The sequence below is a fragment of the Leptodactylus fuscus genome, chromosome 11 (assembly GCF_031893055.1).
Source record: "Leptodactylus fuscus isolate aLepFus1 chromosome 11, aLepFus1.hap2, whole genome shotgun sequence".
Classification (NCBI taxonomy): Eukaryota; Metazoa; Chordata; class Amphibia; order Anura; family Leptodactylidae; genus Leptodactylus; species Leptodactylus fuscus.
In genome coordinates this window covers 67,325,671-67,343,231 of record NC_134275.1, presented here as the reverse complement: position 1 = coordinate 67,343,231, position 17,561 = coordinate 67,325,671, and the positions used below count along the sequence as shown (strand labels likewise).

At 42.3% G+C, this 17,561-nt stretch overlaps 1 protein-coding gene across 2 annotated transcripts in view; it reads right to left on the bottom strand.

The window, feature by feature from the left end:
* The window catches only part of RNF128 (ring finger protein 128), an 81,578-nt gene that overhangs the window by 19,532 nt on the left and 44,485 nt on the right, over window positions 1–17,561 (bottom strand). For both annotated transcript variants that reach the window (XM_075259059.1, XM_075259058.1), the window contains exon 2: window positions 6,241–6,488. In XM_075259059.1, the coding sequence (XP_075115160.1) occupies window positions 6,241–6,488 (248 nt within the window). The remainder of the gene's footprint in view (window positions 1–6,240; window positions 6,489–17,561) is intronic.

Here is a 17,561-nt window from a genome sequence, read left to right as displayed (position 1 = left end):
GTTTCCGTAGATATAATTGACATGGTAAGATTTGCAAAGCCACAACGGCTTTGCCAGTAGCATTTGTCCGCGCTGCAATTTCTTCCACAAAGTGGGCATGGGATCCGCATGAATCCCATCCCCTTAGCTTGCACTGTAAAACGCCACGATTTTTCCCGCTGCGTCTCCGCTGCAGGCATATCGCGGCATTTACGTCCCGTGGGGCCCCAGCCTTAAGGAGAGTCTTTCAGCATGGGGGGGGGGGGGGAATGGTATCAAACTAATTGACAGTACCTTGTAGAGCTGCTTTCCAAAGATGCCTTTCTTATTATGCATTGTAGCTCCATTTTCATGAAGATCAGCTAATTTCTATAAGAATAAAACACTGAATAGGCTTGTAGGGCATTTCTTCTTCTGCGGGGTTTCTTTCTCCTCTCTAGATAACGTTCCCTAACTGCTACTCCGTTTCACCCCCTATTGCTTGAGTAACATCTGCCACTTTGTCAAACTGTCTACAGTTAAGGCTAGTTCACATGAAGTTTTTCGGCAGCGGATTTTGATGCGGAATCCGCCTCAAAATCCATGTGCCAAAACGGCTCCCATTGACTTCAATGGGAGCCACTTGCTTCTTTTTTCCCGCTAGGGAGTAGCAGAAAAAAGAAGCGAGATGCCCTATCTTGCCGCTGACTCAGCCATGGTGTCCGCGGCGCGAGACTCCCTCCCGATTAGGCCCATTCATTCGGGCTGGTGCACCGCAGTGCCATGCTGTATGTTCACACGCACAATCCATCCAAATCGTTGGGGAATTGAGAGCGAAGCCATTTTCATGAAAACAGAGCTGCAATGCAGAATAAGGAAGGCAGGCCAATGTTCATGCTGACAGACTCTCTAAGTCGGTGGTGCGAGTGTCCTGAACATAGATCTGGGTGCGCCGGTTGCAACTTTTTCCCCGCTCTAGCTGGTGTAGGCCACTCAGAGATTTACTTCTGTAGACTTTCTTCCATTAATACTACAGTACTTGTCGCCAGACTGTGGGGCATACAGTACAAACATTATATTGTATTAATGTTCTGTAATAAAAATGAATTGCTCAATAGGAGATTAGGATTATCTTATCTAAAGTGTTAGCATTCTGCTGCGCTGTACAAGGGTGAAAGTACAGAGGTTTCTGTTGGACAAGTAAACATCACGACTGCAGAGAAATAATCCTTTTTTCCATTTGAGTGATACTTTTTTAGTTCAGTATCTGTATCACAATGGTCCTGCTGACATTCTCCATCACTACACACGGGTGTCGTAATAGACAGTATACAAAAACACTTCACAAAAGCATCTCGACAACATCACAATAGAGACTAAGATTAGATACAGACGTAAGGGACAACAGGTTTTTCCAAGTCTAAACATTTCTGGGTGGACGCCATTCCTATACCACTGACTACACCATCAATATAAACCTGAACAGGGCAGCAAGGTAGAGAAATTCTAGTTTGAACTGTTTCAATCGGTTTTGGTTCCCGTAAACCAACCTTGGGTGGGTACAAACTAACCAAACCGAACCATAATGGAGACCCAAACAAAGATCCATTATTTAACAAGTGAAAAAAAATGGAGACTTTATTAAAGTCATAAAGCGACCACTAGTAGGATGATAGCAGGACTATGCGTTTCGGATGCAACAAGCGCCCTTGTGAAAGCCATTTAGATCCTTAAGCTATATTCACACGACAGTGAATCATTTTATTTTTTTTTCAATGGACATCACACGCAATTCAAATGAATGGGGACATTTTTGCTTGACCATTATTTGGTCAGTCCATTGTAATCGTCCATCATAATATAAGTCATGTCCTATTTTGTCCGTTTTCACGGATCCTTCCATACCCTGTAATGTATGGGAGGAACAGAGTAAACAGTCCCTGGGTACAGACCTACAACGGTTGAGACTTGGAAGCAAACTATTGTTGACCAGACCACTCTATGCTCTAAAAATTCCCTGATAAGAACCAGATTAGGATTGAAATGCGTCTGTAATGAGAATCAATAGGGTTTGTCTAGGGACCGTTGTGGGACTGCCCTTGTTAGGGCAGGAGTCTTGGATCAGAGGTTAGTGGTCACTTAGGGCTAGATCTCCATTTTCCCTACATGTAGGACGCCATGTTCCATTACCTTTTAGTCCACCCTGGTAAGACGGTTCTATTTTTACTCACTACGTCACATTATATTTGCACTGATTTTGATAAGATAAATCTTATCTTATGAAAGATAAATGATGAAGTATTTGCACCTATTTTTACTTTTTACTTTGATTTTTTGTTGGGAAAAGTGGACGTGGTTTACCGGTAGCGACATTTTCCGATGCATAAATAGGCAACTGCACTCCAATGTATGGCCATTATAGCAAACAAACTAACAGCAGTGAGGTCACAATTGCCATTAAATTGATTTTGTGCAAGATTTATGATTCAATCGTTCCATTTTATAAAGGAGGGGAATGGAATGACGAAGTTGAACTGGCATAAACCAATCTTGTTATCAATCCCTTACTGCATATATTAGAATATTTATAGCTAAATGGGGAAGGCTCAGTTACATTAGTTTCTAATATACAAGAGATGATGTAAGATCATATTGTTCCATGAACCAGAATCATTATCAGGTATCCTCCCAGGTTATAAACTAATTGCATAGTAATGAATAATGAAGATTATATCATGTCACGTTACAAGGTTCACACCTGTGCCCGCTCTTTGTTTGGGGATCCCGTTCCCCATTCCATTACTTTTTTCCTCCACATTTTTGGAGATAAATGGGGTCCTCAAGTTTCCGCAGGTAACTTTTTTTTTTTTTTTTTTTTTTTAAGAGGATTAGGTTTCACGAATGGAAACCTGAACGCAGGTGTGAGCCTAGCGTTAATAGGGATATTTCAGAAACTAACAAAAATTAAACCTTGCTGGCCTATAGGGAATTTTCCAAATATCAATAGGGTAAGATTATAGGAAATGGAGGTCAAAGTTTTCATAGAGGATCAGCAATAATCTGTCACATGGAGTCAGCTATCGAAAGATAGTCATACTGGTTTGTTGGGCAAATGTGACAATATGTTGGGTAATAATTAGAGATGAGCGAACAACTGTGGGCACGAAACTGTGGGCACGAAATGGTGGCTGATGTTTTTATCCCAAAAATCCTCAGTAGGGGCATAGTAAATCTGTCCTGATTTATACCATTGATCACCAGAGAGCAAGGAAAAAAACGGAAAGAATCCCACTATAATATCTTTCCTTACTGTTGCGAATGGGAAAACAAATAATCTCTGTATACTTACAGCCAAGAACAACTTTCTTATGAATTTATTGCCATTTTAGCATATTCCGTGCCACATTGGGATGCCAGGAATTCACAAGGTTACATTATATCAGATCATCAACAGTAAATAAATAAAATCTTCAACACTCCCTCTGAGTCATGATACAATAGTCCAGAAAGCGGCGCCATCTTGTCACATGGAATTTTTTTTTTATTTGCAGTCAAACACTGTATATAAACTCAATTGGATATAACCTAAAATCTTGATATTTATGCCATTAACAGACACTAAGAGACATTACAAGAGGACTCCAAAACTCGTGCCCTGCTTAAGTATATCGAAACCTCAACTTCTATTTTTGGAAATACGAGAAAATTCTCTAAAAATAGGTTTAACACAAAAATATAATAAAAGGTAGGTCATTTTCTGATGATACATTGCCTACAAAGAGAATTGTAACCCTACTGGCCTTCAAGGAACTGGGGGTTACTTTACCAGGAAGAAACTAAATCTGCTACACCGTAAGACGACACATAATGGGTTTATTGAGCTCATTCATGCCATAGCCTTGTCATGAATATCATGCAGCAAAGTGTTCAATCTACTCGTCCATTGTCACAGTATAATTAGGCAATTAAAGGGGAGGGGTAGCAGAATTGTTCTCCTGGACTCAACGTTCCGGGTACAACAAATCCACTCCCAGCATATTTCTTAGAATATCCATGGCTATGAACATATCAGTATATACAAGTGTTTACTTTATATGCTAAGTCTATTAAATGACAAGCCGGTAGTGTGACGTGTAGTTCTCCGATACAGATCAGGTCACACAACAACATATTTACCATTAGAGTTATATAAGGTTATGCTAAAAGAAAGAAATATTGTCATCAATGGTCTTAAACTTGTTAAAGAGGTTGCCCAAGGTTAGACCACCATGGCTGCCATCTTCTGAAACTGTTCCAGACCTGTTGACAGGTTGTGCGTTTTATTGACATTGGTATAACCATCCGCAGCCCAGGTATGGCACGGTTTCCAGACGAGAGTAGCTTTCTTATTGTAGTCTTTTGACCAGTGAAGAGCCGCAGGTTGGACCCCGTCTTACATAGTCCTAATAATTTGAGACTGTCTAATCCCCCCCAAAATTCTTTTAAATAATCCCATTGTTTATAAGCGGGTGAGGAATCTCAAGCGTTTATCGTATTCACGTCTATGTGGCCTTCCTTGGAATTGTACGGATGGAAACTTTACTACGGGTCATAACTGCAGTGACGTTCTCAAGATCTGGCACGAGAACAATGTTTATTAAAGGTGTTCAACAGCTTGGAACATCGCAAAGGTTAGAACTTTTAAGGCAGCAAAAGGAAAAGCTCCTCAAGTATTTATCATATAAAAATCTGGCAAATGTTACCATTTTATGTAGTAGCAGGAAAACAGTCAACAAGTCAATAACTGAGAATTAGAGGACTTTAAGATGGATGCACTATCTATAGGATATGATCGATGAGATCAAACTCTTTGCCACCCCAATGATCAGCTGATAAAGATCTCCCCGTCAAGAGCTGCAGTACCGTTCACTTCCACTATACAATGTATAAAGATGTACCTGTCACAGCGCCATGGCCCCTTCATCAGTTGATCTGTACAGGTGTTGGGAGTCAGAACCCCATTGAGCCATCTGATCTAGATAGGCTTTAAGGGGCCATTCACCACTTCCAGTGTGTATCCACTGATTCTGGCATGGTTGGGATTATTTACCTCCAACTCCCATTAATCTTAAGCAATAAGTGCAGTTAGTTTTGTTGTCCCATATGCTAACTAGGCTCTGGTACTGTCACTGGCATGATTCTGAGCGCCAACCTAAGGCACACAGTGTCAGAACTCTGAATCCCCCCCCCTCCCCTTTTCCATTTGCTCTGGCCCAAGACCACCCACTTGTTTGTCCAGAACAAAATTAGCATATCAGACACCAAAACTAACTGCACTTATTGGCAGGGAAAAGTGAGGGCTAGAGAGAAAATACCAACTGTTCTGGAATCAGTGGAGTGGCACCTATTAACAGATGCAAAGAACTAGAGCTGGTGGGGTGATGAAAGGTCCTCTTTAAAATAGTATTTAATTTACATTGTTCTATTTATATTACACTAATTTTCCCAAGTTAGGAATAACCTTCCCATTTTCCAAAATGTTGTTTGCCTTGGGTACTATGCTGCCAGATGCACCTGATATGGGGAGTGAATCAAACCAGGAACACCTAAGGCCAATGGTTACTGATCAGGGAGCCACCCTGGGACAGACCTGATGACATGCTGTCCTGGGCAGTGGGTCCGAGCTGCCCCAACAGATGCCAATGAGTTGAAGCCATTGGTGAAGTAGGGAGCTATCCACACCTGGCTTCACCATTTGGCTGCTGTCTCTTCTCCTGGTTTCTAGGAGCAGGAGGAACAATGTGTTCACATCACTTACATTGAGCCTGTTGCTCCTTGAAGACCCTGGGACCAGAGGCAGCAGTGCACGGTGGAATGGGGAAGGGCGAGTAAGGTTTTTTTTGTTTTTTTTTTTTTTTTTTTTTTTTTTTGGGGGGGGGGGGATTTATGCAGTATGAGCAACTGAATGGGAACATGAAGCTGTGGGGACACCCAGGAGGGGAACTTGAAACTGTAGGGGCAACCTAAGGGAGAAAATGACACTGTGGGGGCAACATGAGCAGGACATGATACTGTAGGGCAACCTGAAGGAGATATGAAATTATGGGGCAATGTGAAGGGTGGCGGGGCATGAAGCTGTGGGGCAACATGGAGAGAGGACATGAAAATGCACAGGCAATTGGAGGGAGACAAAATATAATGTCTAAGGGGCCATGGGGAAGGGGGTAGTGGTACACGTTAATGTCTGAGGTGTTGAGTGCTGTTGACTAAGTATTTTGGTGGACATGGTTAGTGTTCTCTTACCATTTTCTGGTTCTGAGCCCTTGTATGTCTCCATCTGCGAGCAGAGTAGAAGATGAAGTATCCTACAGTAGCAGCTGTCACCACGAAGAATGATATGGAGACAAAGAAAATGGAGTACTGGTTCATAAAGGAGCCATGCTTCTTTCCAACCTCAATGACCATGGTCACCTGGACTCTATTACGTATGAGCTCTACAATCTCCATCCCTTTTAAATATCCAATCATGATGGCGATGGTATCCTTCGTGCCTGAAAAAAAAATAAAAAAAATACAGTATTAGTAGCAACTTAATTACTCCTGGTAGAACATTATCAGACTGCCCCTTATTGTACACACCCACAGCCTTAAGAACAAATGTAAAATGTGTTTCAACCATAATGTGATTATTAGCAGCAGAAAAACGGTGTACAAAGACATATACAGTTGAGCCAATCTTGAGATTTCAGGATCGTTTTTAAAATATGATTTCCGATCATTTTCCATTCGAACCTGATCCCAATTCCGATCCTAATGCGAGTTAATGGGATTTTTTAATAATCGAAGACCGGATTTTAAAAACTATCCTATTCTCTACACAGCATAGAGTCTAAAAATTGAACGCTTTAATTTTTAGACTCCACGCTGTGTAGTGATAAAAAAACAAAACAAAACCCGGCTACTTAGACCCCCCCCCGGTGTCCACTTACCTGCACAGATCGGTGCTGCTCCCCGTTGTTCTCGTTCCTTTCTCTCTCATTTACAGGCCTTCAGAGTGCCGTGCACGCCCCCACCTCCCTAGGCTAGTGTTAGAGATGCTGGGAGTAGGCGGGGCTTGTTGAGGCTTAGGAGAGCGTGGGCGGGTACAGGGCAGGGAGACGTGAGTGCATCATTCATGTTTCCCCTCCCAATACCCTCCCAGACTCTTCTAAGCCACAACAAGCCCTGCCGTCTTCCTAGGTCTTTAACACTAACCTGGGAGGTGGGGTGCTCTGAAGGCCTGTAAAAGAGAGAACCGGACCCAGAAGAATGGGGAGCGACAGTGGATCTGTGCAGGCGTTAGCTACTAAAGATGTTGGCTACTAGAGATGAGTACTATTCAAAACTGCCGTTTCGAATAGCACGCTCCCATTAGAATGAATGGACGAAGCCGGAACACAGGGGGTTAAGCGGCCGGACGCCAGCACGGGCTGTGTGCCAGCTGCATCCATTTATTCCTATGGGAGCGTGCTATTCGAAACGGTAGTTTCGAATAGTACTCGCTCATCTCTAGTAGCTAACATTGTTAGCTTTTCCCATAATGCTTGCTCAGTAGCATAGCATTGTGGGAAATAACCTCCTTTTAAAAAAAAAAAAAAAAAAAAAAAAAAAAAAAAAAAAAAGGTGAATTAAGGCCTATTTTAAACCTTTCAATATTCAACAAAAGGGGGTTTTCCTACCACAACAATTTACCCCCTATGCACAGAGTAGGGGATAAGTTGCAGATTGGTGGGGTTCCAACTTTGGTCACCAGGGCCAGGTGTGACAACTATCTCTGTGCACCCTATAGCTCCATCATGCTTGCCAATATTTGCTGGTACTCGTAGAGGAGGGACAGCCTATTGGGCGGCAGTGCCCTCTTCCCATGTGACCATTGTAGAGGTGTGTCACACACCCCGGTTTGGAATGCAAGCATGAAAACGTGCCCCTTTTTGGGACATGACTGGCACATACTGTGCTCATGTCATTCAGAGAATTATAGAGAGCAGCCAAGGCAGTTTGCCAACTCTTCCAGAAGACTGGGAAGTCTCGCTTTATTTCAGGAGCCTCCCCGATATTCCGGGAGAGTCGGCATGTAGGAAATACATACCTGCATAATGATCACTATGTACTGGAACCAATCTCTTACTAGCTATGAGAAGGGAGTCAAAGCCATAGACCTGCTATTAGATTATTTTAAAGGTACTGTCTTATACAAGACTTAATTCTCATGACTTTTACCATAACCAATGCCAAAGTTCTCAGATTACAAAGAACACTAATGCTAATTAGACCAATTATAGGCTTTACTTCTGGCCCTTATGCAGAGGCTATGATAAGCCGGTCTTAATGACTTGGGCTGTGTACACATGCAGCAGAAAAGAGATGCAGTTTCTGTTCCTGAATGCAAGTAGCTTTTATGGGAAAGAATTTTCTGCATTACTTTGACTGGATACATTTCCAGTATGAGACGCTGTAGTATGGTTATCCTATGCAGCCTTATTACAGAGGTGGTATATAATAGTAATACCTAGTACATGTTACTATATATGTCACCTATACGATAACAGCCAGTACACCAGAGGTTTTCAGTTTAATGACCATTATCTTATAGATGACGCATAGTAACATGAGCTACTCATGTTACGGCAACTAATAACCACATGCAGTTTTTCAGCAAAACAGTGCTGTGTAAACCCAACTTTTTCTGTCAAAAATTTGCACCTTTTAGCTATTCTGCACGCTACTTTCCAAAAAGTCTTGCCTTCGTGGCCCAAAGAATTCACTATAAATTTTGCCAATTCTGTGCTCATTTTACTGTCGTTTCGGATGGACCAATGGAAAATGCGCCAGTCTTAATAAATACCTTCCACTGGCTCAATTGTGCTTAATTTAGATCAATAATCAGTACAAGGAAAACAATTTGATAATATAATCATATATCATGGCCATACAAGTGTTTGGAATTCTGCCAGTGTCTTACAACAGCCTCGCTGTGATTGGCATTGTTGACTTACCCTTTGTTCACATCTGCGTTCGGTATTCTATTAAGGGAGACCACATGGGGACCCCCCCAAATGGAATTCCGAACGCAACTGTAAGTGGTGTGCCGTGAAAGCACACGGACCCATAGACTATAATAGGGTCCGTGTGCTTGCTGTGTGCTGCCTGCACAAATCAGGTGGACAGGAAAGTAGATTGTGAACTACTTTACTGTCCATATGATCCCTGCGGAGATCTGGTGACAAGCAAACGGACCTCATTATAGTCTATGGGCCCGTGTGCTTTCACTGGCACACCGCTTGCAGTTGCGTTCAGTAGTCCGTTCTGGGGGGTTCCCATGCGGACTCCCCCAGATGGAATACCCATGCAGATGTGAACAAGGCCTTACAGTCCTGTGTCCTAATCCTGCCAAGGGTAACATTTGCATGGAATTTGTAGGTTTTCCTTCCATTTGTGTGGGTTTCCCACCACACGCCAAAGGCATACAGACAGGGAATTTACAGTAGATTGTCAGTCCTACTGGGACAGCGGGCGATGACAATATCTGGAAAGTGCCAGGAATATGTGGCCAATAAATATTTGTGAATAAGGACTCTCAGACACCAATGTCACACCATTCCAAGGTCTGATTCTACAGACGCCACTTCCTTACATCAACAATTTATTAGATCAATCTTGGCAAAAAGAATTAAATATTAACAAACCAAACAATTTACACCTGAAAACCTGTTAAGCAAAGCGTATAGAGGGCTGGGTACGTTTTTTTTTTTTTTTTGGGGATCCGGAAGGATCAATTTAATCCCTATTGTGGTTTTCGTTATTTACCGTCTCAGGTTGCTAGTTTGACAACACACGGTAAAGGAAATTGTTAAATCTTTTTCTTATTCCAGAGACGGGATCGATCGCAACTGTAAAACTCTGTGGTCAAAGTTTGATATTCCTGATCTTCAGCCGTCATAGAAGGTTATGCCAAATAGATACTGGTTGTCTAATCCTAATATCTACTGCACTATCTATTTATTCAGTTATGACTAGCGCCTTTTACAAGGTACAGACTGCCGACGCATTGGCGGGACTGGGATTTGTGAGTAGCACAGGGGTGAAAAGTATTTGTGCTTTGGTTCGAATTAAAACATTGGTTCTCCACAACAATGCAAGGTCTGGTATTGGGCCATGTTGTCCGTTACTAAGCTATACTCCGTGATTAGCACCGTTGCCTTGCGGTGGTGGGGTCCTGGGTCGAATATGACCAAGGGCAAAATCTGCTTTCGGTCTGTATGTCCTCCCCAAGTTTGCGTGGATTTCCTCTGGTGACTCCGGTTTCGGGCCAAAAATATACAGATAGGCAAATTGTCTTCCTATAAAACAACTAGCCCGTGTAGGTGTTGGGGATGATCATCTGTATAGCATCCACTAATTCCCAACAATCCCTGTGCCCCCGTAAGAGAAGTGCATTACGAATGTTTGACATTGTCATGCTGCCTAACCAGCCAACAACGAATCCTCCTGATATCTTACATACATGCATTCTTGGTTTGGCCGAGTGTGCATGTGTCCTGAATGGAGAGAAGGGAGTAATCTGTTAGACATCTCTGGAAATTGAACAAAAGGATAGGGCTTGTTCAAATTCAACACGTCTGCTCATTCGTTCTTTCGACATCAGACGTTGATGGAAAGTTGAGAAATATTGTCCTCAGGCAACTTCACACCAACAGTAATTCAGATTAACCCTGTTGTTTACCAATGATAAATTGCTGTTCGAGTCTATAGAAGAAAGAAGGCGTCTTGCGGAGTGCACGTCTCTCATGCACTAGAGTTTCTGTTTGTCCTCAAGCACTTCATGCTATGTACACAACTCAACTCCTGAAAACAAAATGCCTTCACCTGCTCTTGTCTAGGTTCAAGCACTACTGTAGACAGTTCTCGATACAAGTAGAATGTACACAGCAAGTCATATAAATCTAGACAAGATGAAATTTTGGGTATAAGATTAGGCATTTCCAAACTCTCGGCATAAACAGCCATTTTCAAGGTCTCGTCTCACAATACAGTAGATGGATCAGGGCGAAGTTTGAGAAGTATAATTGGAGAAGTATCATTTCCTATGTCCTTACAAGGAGACTTGAGCGCTGAGTTTTGGAGTTCCATTTTGGCTTTTTTTAAGTTCCTAATGTTATAGTTTAGTCACTGTGCAGTTTCAATGGGGATATCCACTGCACTCTGAAAGACCTTAAACTCCATATTACCCAATTTACAGCAGGTTGAGTCCTGAGGAGTCAATGATCTGTCCATACCTTGTCCAATTGTTCATCTGAAAGCTATCCCTATCTACTCCCCAGACATGAACATGCTCGACTCTGGCCTTATATACTGGATGGGTCTATGGGACACAACTGTGGTATTCACGACCACCACTATTAAAAGTACAGTGGAGAAACAGCTAATCTTCGTGGATCTAAAACTGACATTCTATCTCCATTTTGGCAGAGACGATTGTGCATTTGTATAGGAAAGTAGGGCTACAGAGATGCCTCATGTGTTTCACTGTATTTGGTTGGGACATGTTATACATGTGATTGTCTTAACCCTCGCACCATCAGGAAAGATATTGAGCCAGCCTCCGATTCTGCACGAGAAAGTTTCCCCACACTACTTACGAGCAGATATCTTTATATATCTGATTTAGATTCATTGTGATGTGATCAAAGCGGGAACCCAATTAACCCAGTACTGAGTCCTCTCACCTATATAGGTCTACGGATCAGGTGTAATGTTATCAGTAAAACAGAGGACGGAAAATGTCATACATGTGATTGTCTTAACCCTCGCACCATCTGGAGGTTTATGAAGGTTAATTCCTATAATAATGCAGTAATTGGTAAAGGTGGACTTTGAAACCACTTTACTGCTGTAGGGCCAAGATCTCAGCCAATGACTCTAGGAGTCCCTTCCTTGTCCCATCGCTGGTTAGCTCCAGTCAATGTTTACATTTTACACCAGGGTGTTCTATAAATGGAGAGTCAAAATGGATCATAAAAGTAGAAACGGTCTAGATATCATTTGCAGTGTTGGACTTGTGTAACTTTGGCCTACCAGAGGAGATCATTCTGTGCACCAACCTCAATCTTCACAGATTGTACACTTGTAATGATCAGACTGGGATCATTGTTTACACAGTATACTTCTAAATTAACCCATAAGAGTTGTCCCTGGCAGAAAGCGATGGACACAGAAATCAGCTTCCGGGATACAAAGCTTCTCATGTCAGATCCAGGGTGCACTAGAAGATCCTCTGGTGGGCCAGACCCAACTGTATCGAAAGAGGTCAAACTTGAAGCTCTTGACGTCCAATGGAAAATCGGGCAAAGTTTATTCACCCAAGAATCACATCATTTACAGTACAGTCTCCTCAAACTGGGCAGAGGGACCTCTTGGGTCATCTTAAGCTCCTGGACACGTGACTGATGTCTATGCTCCACATTATGGATATGTTGTGGTTGTATAATCTTTCATATATACAGTATATTTGTATTGTTCCTGCAGTAATCCTCACATTAATTTCATTTTGTGCAATAGCTCCAATTTTTTTTTTAAGATGCCACAGAAAGTATGTCAGAACATGGTATTGTTAGGTTTGGGTACAGTGATCACTACCGTGAAGGTGCCCCTCTAAGCTTTGTAGTACCCTTTTGCGTTGGTCAACCCAGACTTGGATATAATACCGAAAATGGTCAAAAAGGAGTTTTAACTAAATAAGGTTTCAAGGGCTTCCCCATTACAAGTATCTGATCACAGGAGAGGGGATAAAGACCTGATCACAAGGGTCCTGATTGTTGTGACACTAGAATGGGGTCCGAGAGTGCCCTATGGTATTTGAATGCAACAAGACCCTCTGCAGAACTGGTGGCTCTCGTCTTTCCAACAGCCCTATAGATTGGAATGGAGAGGTGGCTACGTATGCACATGGGTATTCCTTTTCTCGTGAATGGTGAGGGTTCCAGCAGTCAGACCACCATCAATTAGACAGAGTTAAGTGGAAGGGGATAACAACGATATGAGTGCAAAGGTTTTGCTTGTAGTTTGCAATGCTGGAGACAAGTAGTCCTGCACTGGAGCTGTATACTCCAAACGGTAAGATATTCTCTATGTTGCTTAATGCTATATTTTAGACTAATTGGAGCAATAAAAACACATAACAAACGTATGTGTAATGGGAAACCATGGAGTATGATTAATACCTAATAACAGGATACATTACATGCATGAACAGTTCTATACATAGTGTGTTAGGTTACAAAGTTACTGCCATGTGTTTCACATATTGACACAACATTCTCGCAAGGAGACCGTCTTGGTTTCGTAATAAACCACCTTGAAGAACTTTAATCTTAGTACAAACAACTTTTCTCATCTAAATTGTGGCAATTTAAGGTGCAATAAGTACTTGGTTTATGACCAAAGTAGCTATTTGTGGACCATAGAAATCATCATCTGAGACTTAACTCCAATCATAAAGCGACATCCTCAGCGCTGACGAAAATTATGTAAATGTCAAAGAACAACCTGAACTATATTATACAACATCACGGTGTTATGGATACAATAAATGTAGAACTGTAAACCGTACAAACATACACTTCTATAGCTGCTTGCGGCATATACTTGATGGACATCATTGGCCATATCTCAGTTACAATAACTTGAATATCTAAATTCTTCAAGGAGATTTAGGGACTTGTAAATTGATGATCTAGACATTGGTTATATCATCCATTGAAAATCTATGGGGGGGTGAAACAGAGAATCGCCAAAGGTATTTTTACCCCAGACCTGAACCGGTTAATACTTCAGTTTCAGTGCCAAGTTTCGTTTCTCCAAACTTCTCTTTTTCTTTTGAATGAGTGGACTAAAGGAAAGAACGTGATCCGTGCACAGAAGGAATGCCGAACGCCAAGCTACTGAACAGATCGCATCACGCCGCTACAGGATTCAACGTGTTCTACAGCTTTCTATATCATAATCTAACTCCAAAAATGCCTCAATGTAAAAATGTATTGATGACGATGGTAATAGTTTCCCCAGGGCACACGCGAAGTAGAGATACATCCCTACAGGGATGATCCAGAAGGAAAAAACAACCCCCTACAAGTTACGTTCCAATGTCTATATTGTAAGGAAAACTGAACACGTAGCAACATCAAAGCGATGAAGTCACGTTGAGATTGAGCCATGGCGATGGGTATGGCCTCAAATGCGGATGTGACTAATACAGGTGTGATGGAAAGGCTGCAAAAAGTTACAGATGAATGAAAAATCTATATTTTATGTAGTTATAAAAGTCATGCTCTAGTGAAGATGGGTATGGGTCTTGTGACATGACATTTACATTGAGTTCTACTGGAAATTGCCTCAAGTGAAATGATAACGCAGGTCTTCAGTCACAAGAGAGACATTATAGGCCCATATGGGCAGGTCCTCCCTTGTTTTGTTGCATTGTTAGTTTATACTTATACAATAGGTTTCCACACCTTGTATATTGTTTGGCTGTGAAGCATTGCATATCATGTCTATAGCAATAGGAATGTGAATAAGTCAGACCATTGTGTTTTTCAGTCTGTCTAGGCCCAAACTCAGTAACTTAAGTATACTGTATATACTAATGTGTAAATTTTCCCAGTCCTTAAGCAGGCTCCCATACGCCTAGGAGAAAAGTCAATCTCCAGATTCTGGTGAAATCCACTATCTAGTGTATACGTGCTGCCTTCTTAACACTCCCTGTTGGGTAAGACAGAATTGGTCATGATGACTCTTATGCCAGTCTTTGTTTCCCCAGGGTACAGATTTCGGGATCCTTATTTCCCCAGGGTACAGAAAGAATAGGAAATATATAGGAAGCACTTGTACCTCTCCCTTCTGCTAAATCCAAAAGGAACAAATAGGTACAAATGGATGCAAGGCAATGGATCTGTTAGATCATAACCAGTGGAAACACACAATCTATTATTGGAATGGCTAAAAGGGTTTTCCAGGTTACATTTTTAATGACCCGTACATAGGATAGGTCATCGATGAGAGATCAGCAGGAATCTGACACCCGGCCCCTGGCTGATCAGTTATTTGTAGAGGTTGCAGAGTTGGGGTGAGCTCTGGAGCCTCTTCAGTACTTACTAAGCACATGGCTGTGAATTTGTGCAGCGGCTAGGCTTGTTATCACAGCTAAGCCCATTGACTTGACTAGGACTGCGCTGTGATCAGGTCATGTAACCAATAAACATGAAGTCATATGATGTTTGGAAGGGTAGGGGGCGCTTATGGAGCACTGCTGCCACTTCACACAGCTGATCCATGGGGTCCCGGGTATCAAGTCCCCATAGTTCTTCAATTGGTGACCCATCTTAAGAATAGATCATCAGTAAAGAGGAGTGAACACTATTCGAAACAGCCGTTTCGAATAGCATGCTCCCATAGAAGTTAGTAGATGTAGCCAGCACGTGGGGGGGTTAAGCGACTGGCCGCCGGCAAAGTCTGCGTGCCGGCCGCTTCCATTCATTTCTATGGGAGCGTGCTATTCGGAACGGCTGTTCCGAATAGTGTTCGCTCATCTCTAATCATCAGTTTAAAAATCAAGGAAAACCCTTTAATGACTTGCTTGAAGATTTACTTGTCCACATATCCAAAAGGGGCCTTAAACCAAGTGTGCAAATGTATGGAGGAGTTGGAGGGATAGCGCTAGACCATCATTTTATATGATTGAAATAACCTATTAAGGGGACAGTATTACCCCACATGGTGTAAATGCCGTGATATGCCAGTGTTGAAAATGCTGCAGAAAAAAAAACCGCAGCATATTTCATCCTCAGCAAAGTGGATCGGATAGCGAATCCCACCCCCACTTTGTGGTAAAATACTTGCAGTGGACCCGCTGCAATTTCCAATACAGTTGCAGTTTGGGAAATTGCAGCATGTCAATGATACCTATAGAAATGTGGCAGTTTCCCTATATGTATAATTGAACGTCTGCAAACTTTCTGTGCAAAGCTCTGGGGGAAGAACCGTAATGCATTACCGCCTTGGTTTTTCCTGCTGCGGGATGCTATGTGGGGCCTTAGCCTTAAGAAAGTAGGCAATATGAGGATCCACATGTAATGATACCTGTGGGAAAATCAACACTTTGAAAGGAAAAGGCAAGTTTTATCTACAAAGTACAGATATCTGCCACCTAGACTACTTCTTGTATGATCCCCTTCTGCTATAGTGTTAGCTTAACCCCAAACAGCAGGACTTATTGTCCTGCAAATGGGTTCCTTGTGTTAGAAGTCAGTAAACAATGAGAACAAAAGCCCAGTATCTACTTGGCCTTTCAATGTTTGCCAAAGTAATTTTAAGAGGTCATGACTTTTTTCACACTTTAGAAGCCCATACCTGTTGGCAGGAAAGCTATATCCCCTGGTATCCTTATACACATGTACCCTTGCCTTAGATAAGCCGTGTGTATGCACTGACCAGGAAGAAGGAAGAAAAAGCATGGCCAGACTCTTATCTCCCAGGCTTATCTCCCCAAGAACAGAAGAAAAGCCAAACGCCCAATCCTTATTCCTTATTCGCCCCATCATGTGCCCATGGTCATCAGATGTTCTCAGAAATACAAGTGAAATTGTCCGACTATTGTTACTCTCCCCCTACTTGAGGAACCTGCAAAGTTTGACGTCTAGTGACTTGTAAGCCCCGTCTGATGTTTAAATGATAACTATGGGGTCATCGTCACAGAAATGAGATATGGTATGCCTAATTTTTGGTAAAAGATTTCTAGTTCAGGCTAGGTTAACACCAGCTTTCAAACTTTGTTTCTGTCCCCAAATCTGCTTGGAACATCTGGAGAGAAAAGTCATGCAAACAAGCAGGACTTCTTTCTATGTATTTTTCGGGTGGAAACCCAGTGGACCCCACTATAGTGTAGCAGGAGAGGGATTCAGTCTTTTCGCTGAATACCAAGCAGCATAACCTAGGTCACTGATGTGTTGTTTCTGCATTGTCTCCAAGGTGCAGGTGTGCAAAGCACATTCAGGTGCAGGCAAGGACTGGCCCACAGGTGAATCCCCTGATGGACCCCGCAGCTCGCCCTGACATGGTACATACAGATGCTCATTCATACAACAGCTGTGTTTTATATTACCTTCAAAATGGATGGGGATTTTGGTTAATCCCATCCATACAATGCAGAAAAAATCTGCAGCATGTTAATTATACTGCGGAAATGCTGATGGTTTCCCTATAGGTATAATAGGGGCAGAATGTCAACAATGGAAAACAACATGATGCATTTCCGAGGCGTTTTTTTTTTTTACTGCGTTTCGTTACATGGGGCCTTAGGTTGAGTTCAGATGTGGTTTTTTTTGGTCCGGAATTTGACACGCAGGCTGCCTCAGATTCTGGACCAAAAAAAAACGGTAGCCGCGACTGGATGCCAGTCGCGGCACTCCGCTTCAGATTAGGCCCAAATGAATGGGCCTAGTCGGGAGGGAGTGTCTTCAGGTAGATGTCTGAGGCTGAAGCGGCTGTGGAATCCGCCTGAAGAAACCGCTCACGGAAAAAAAAAAAAAAAA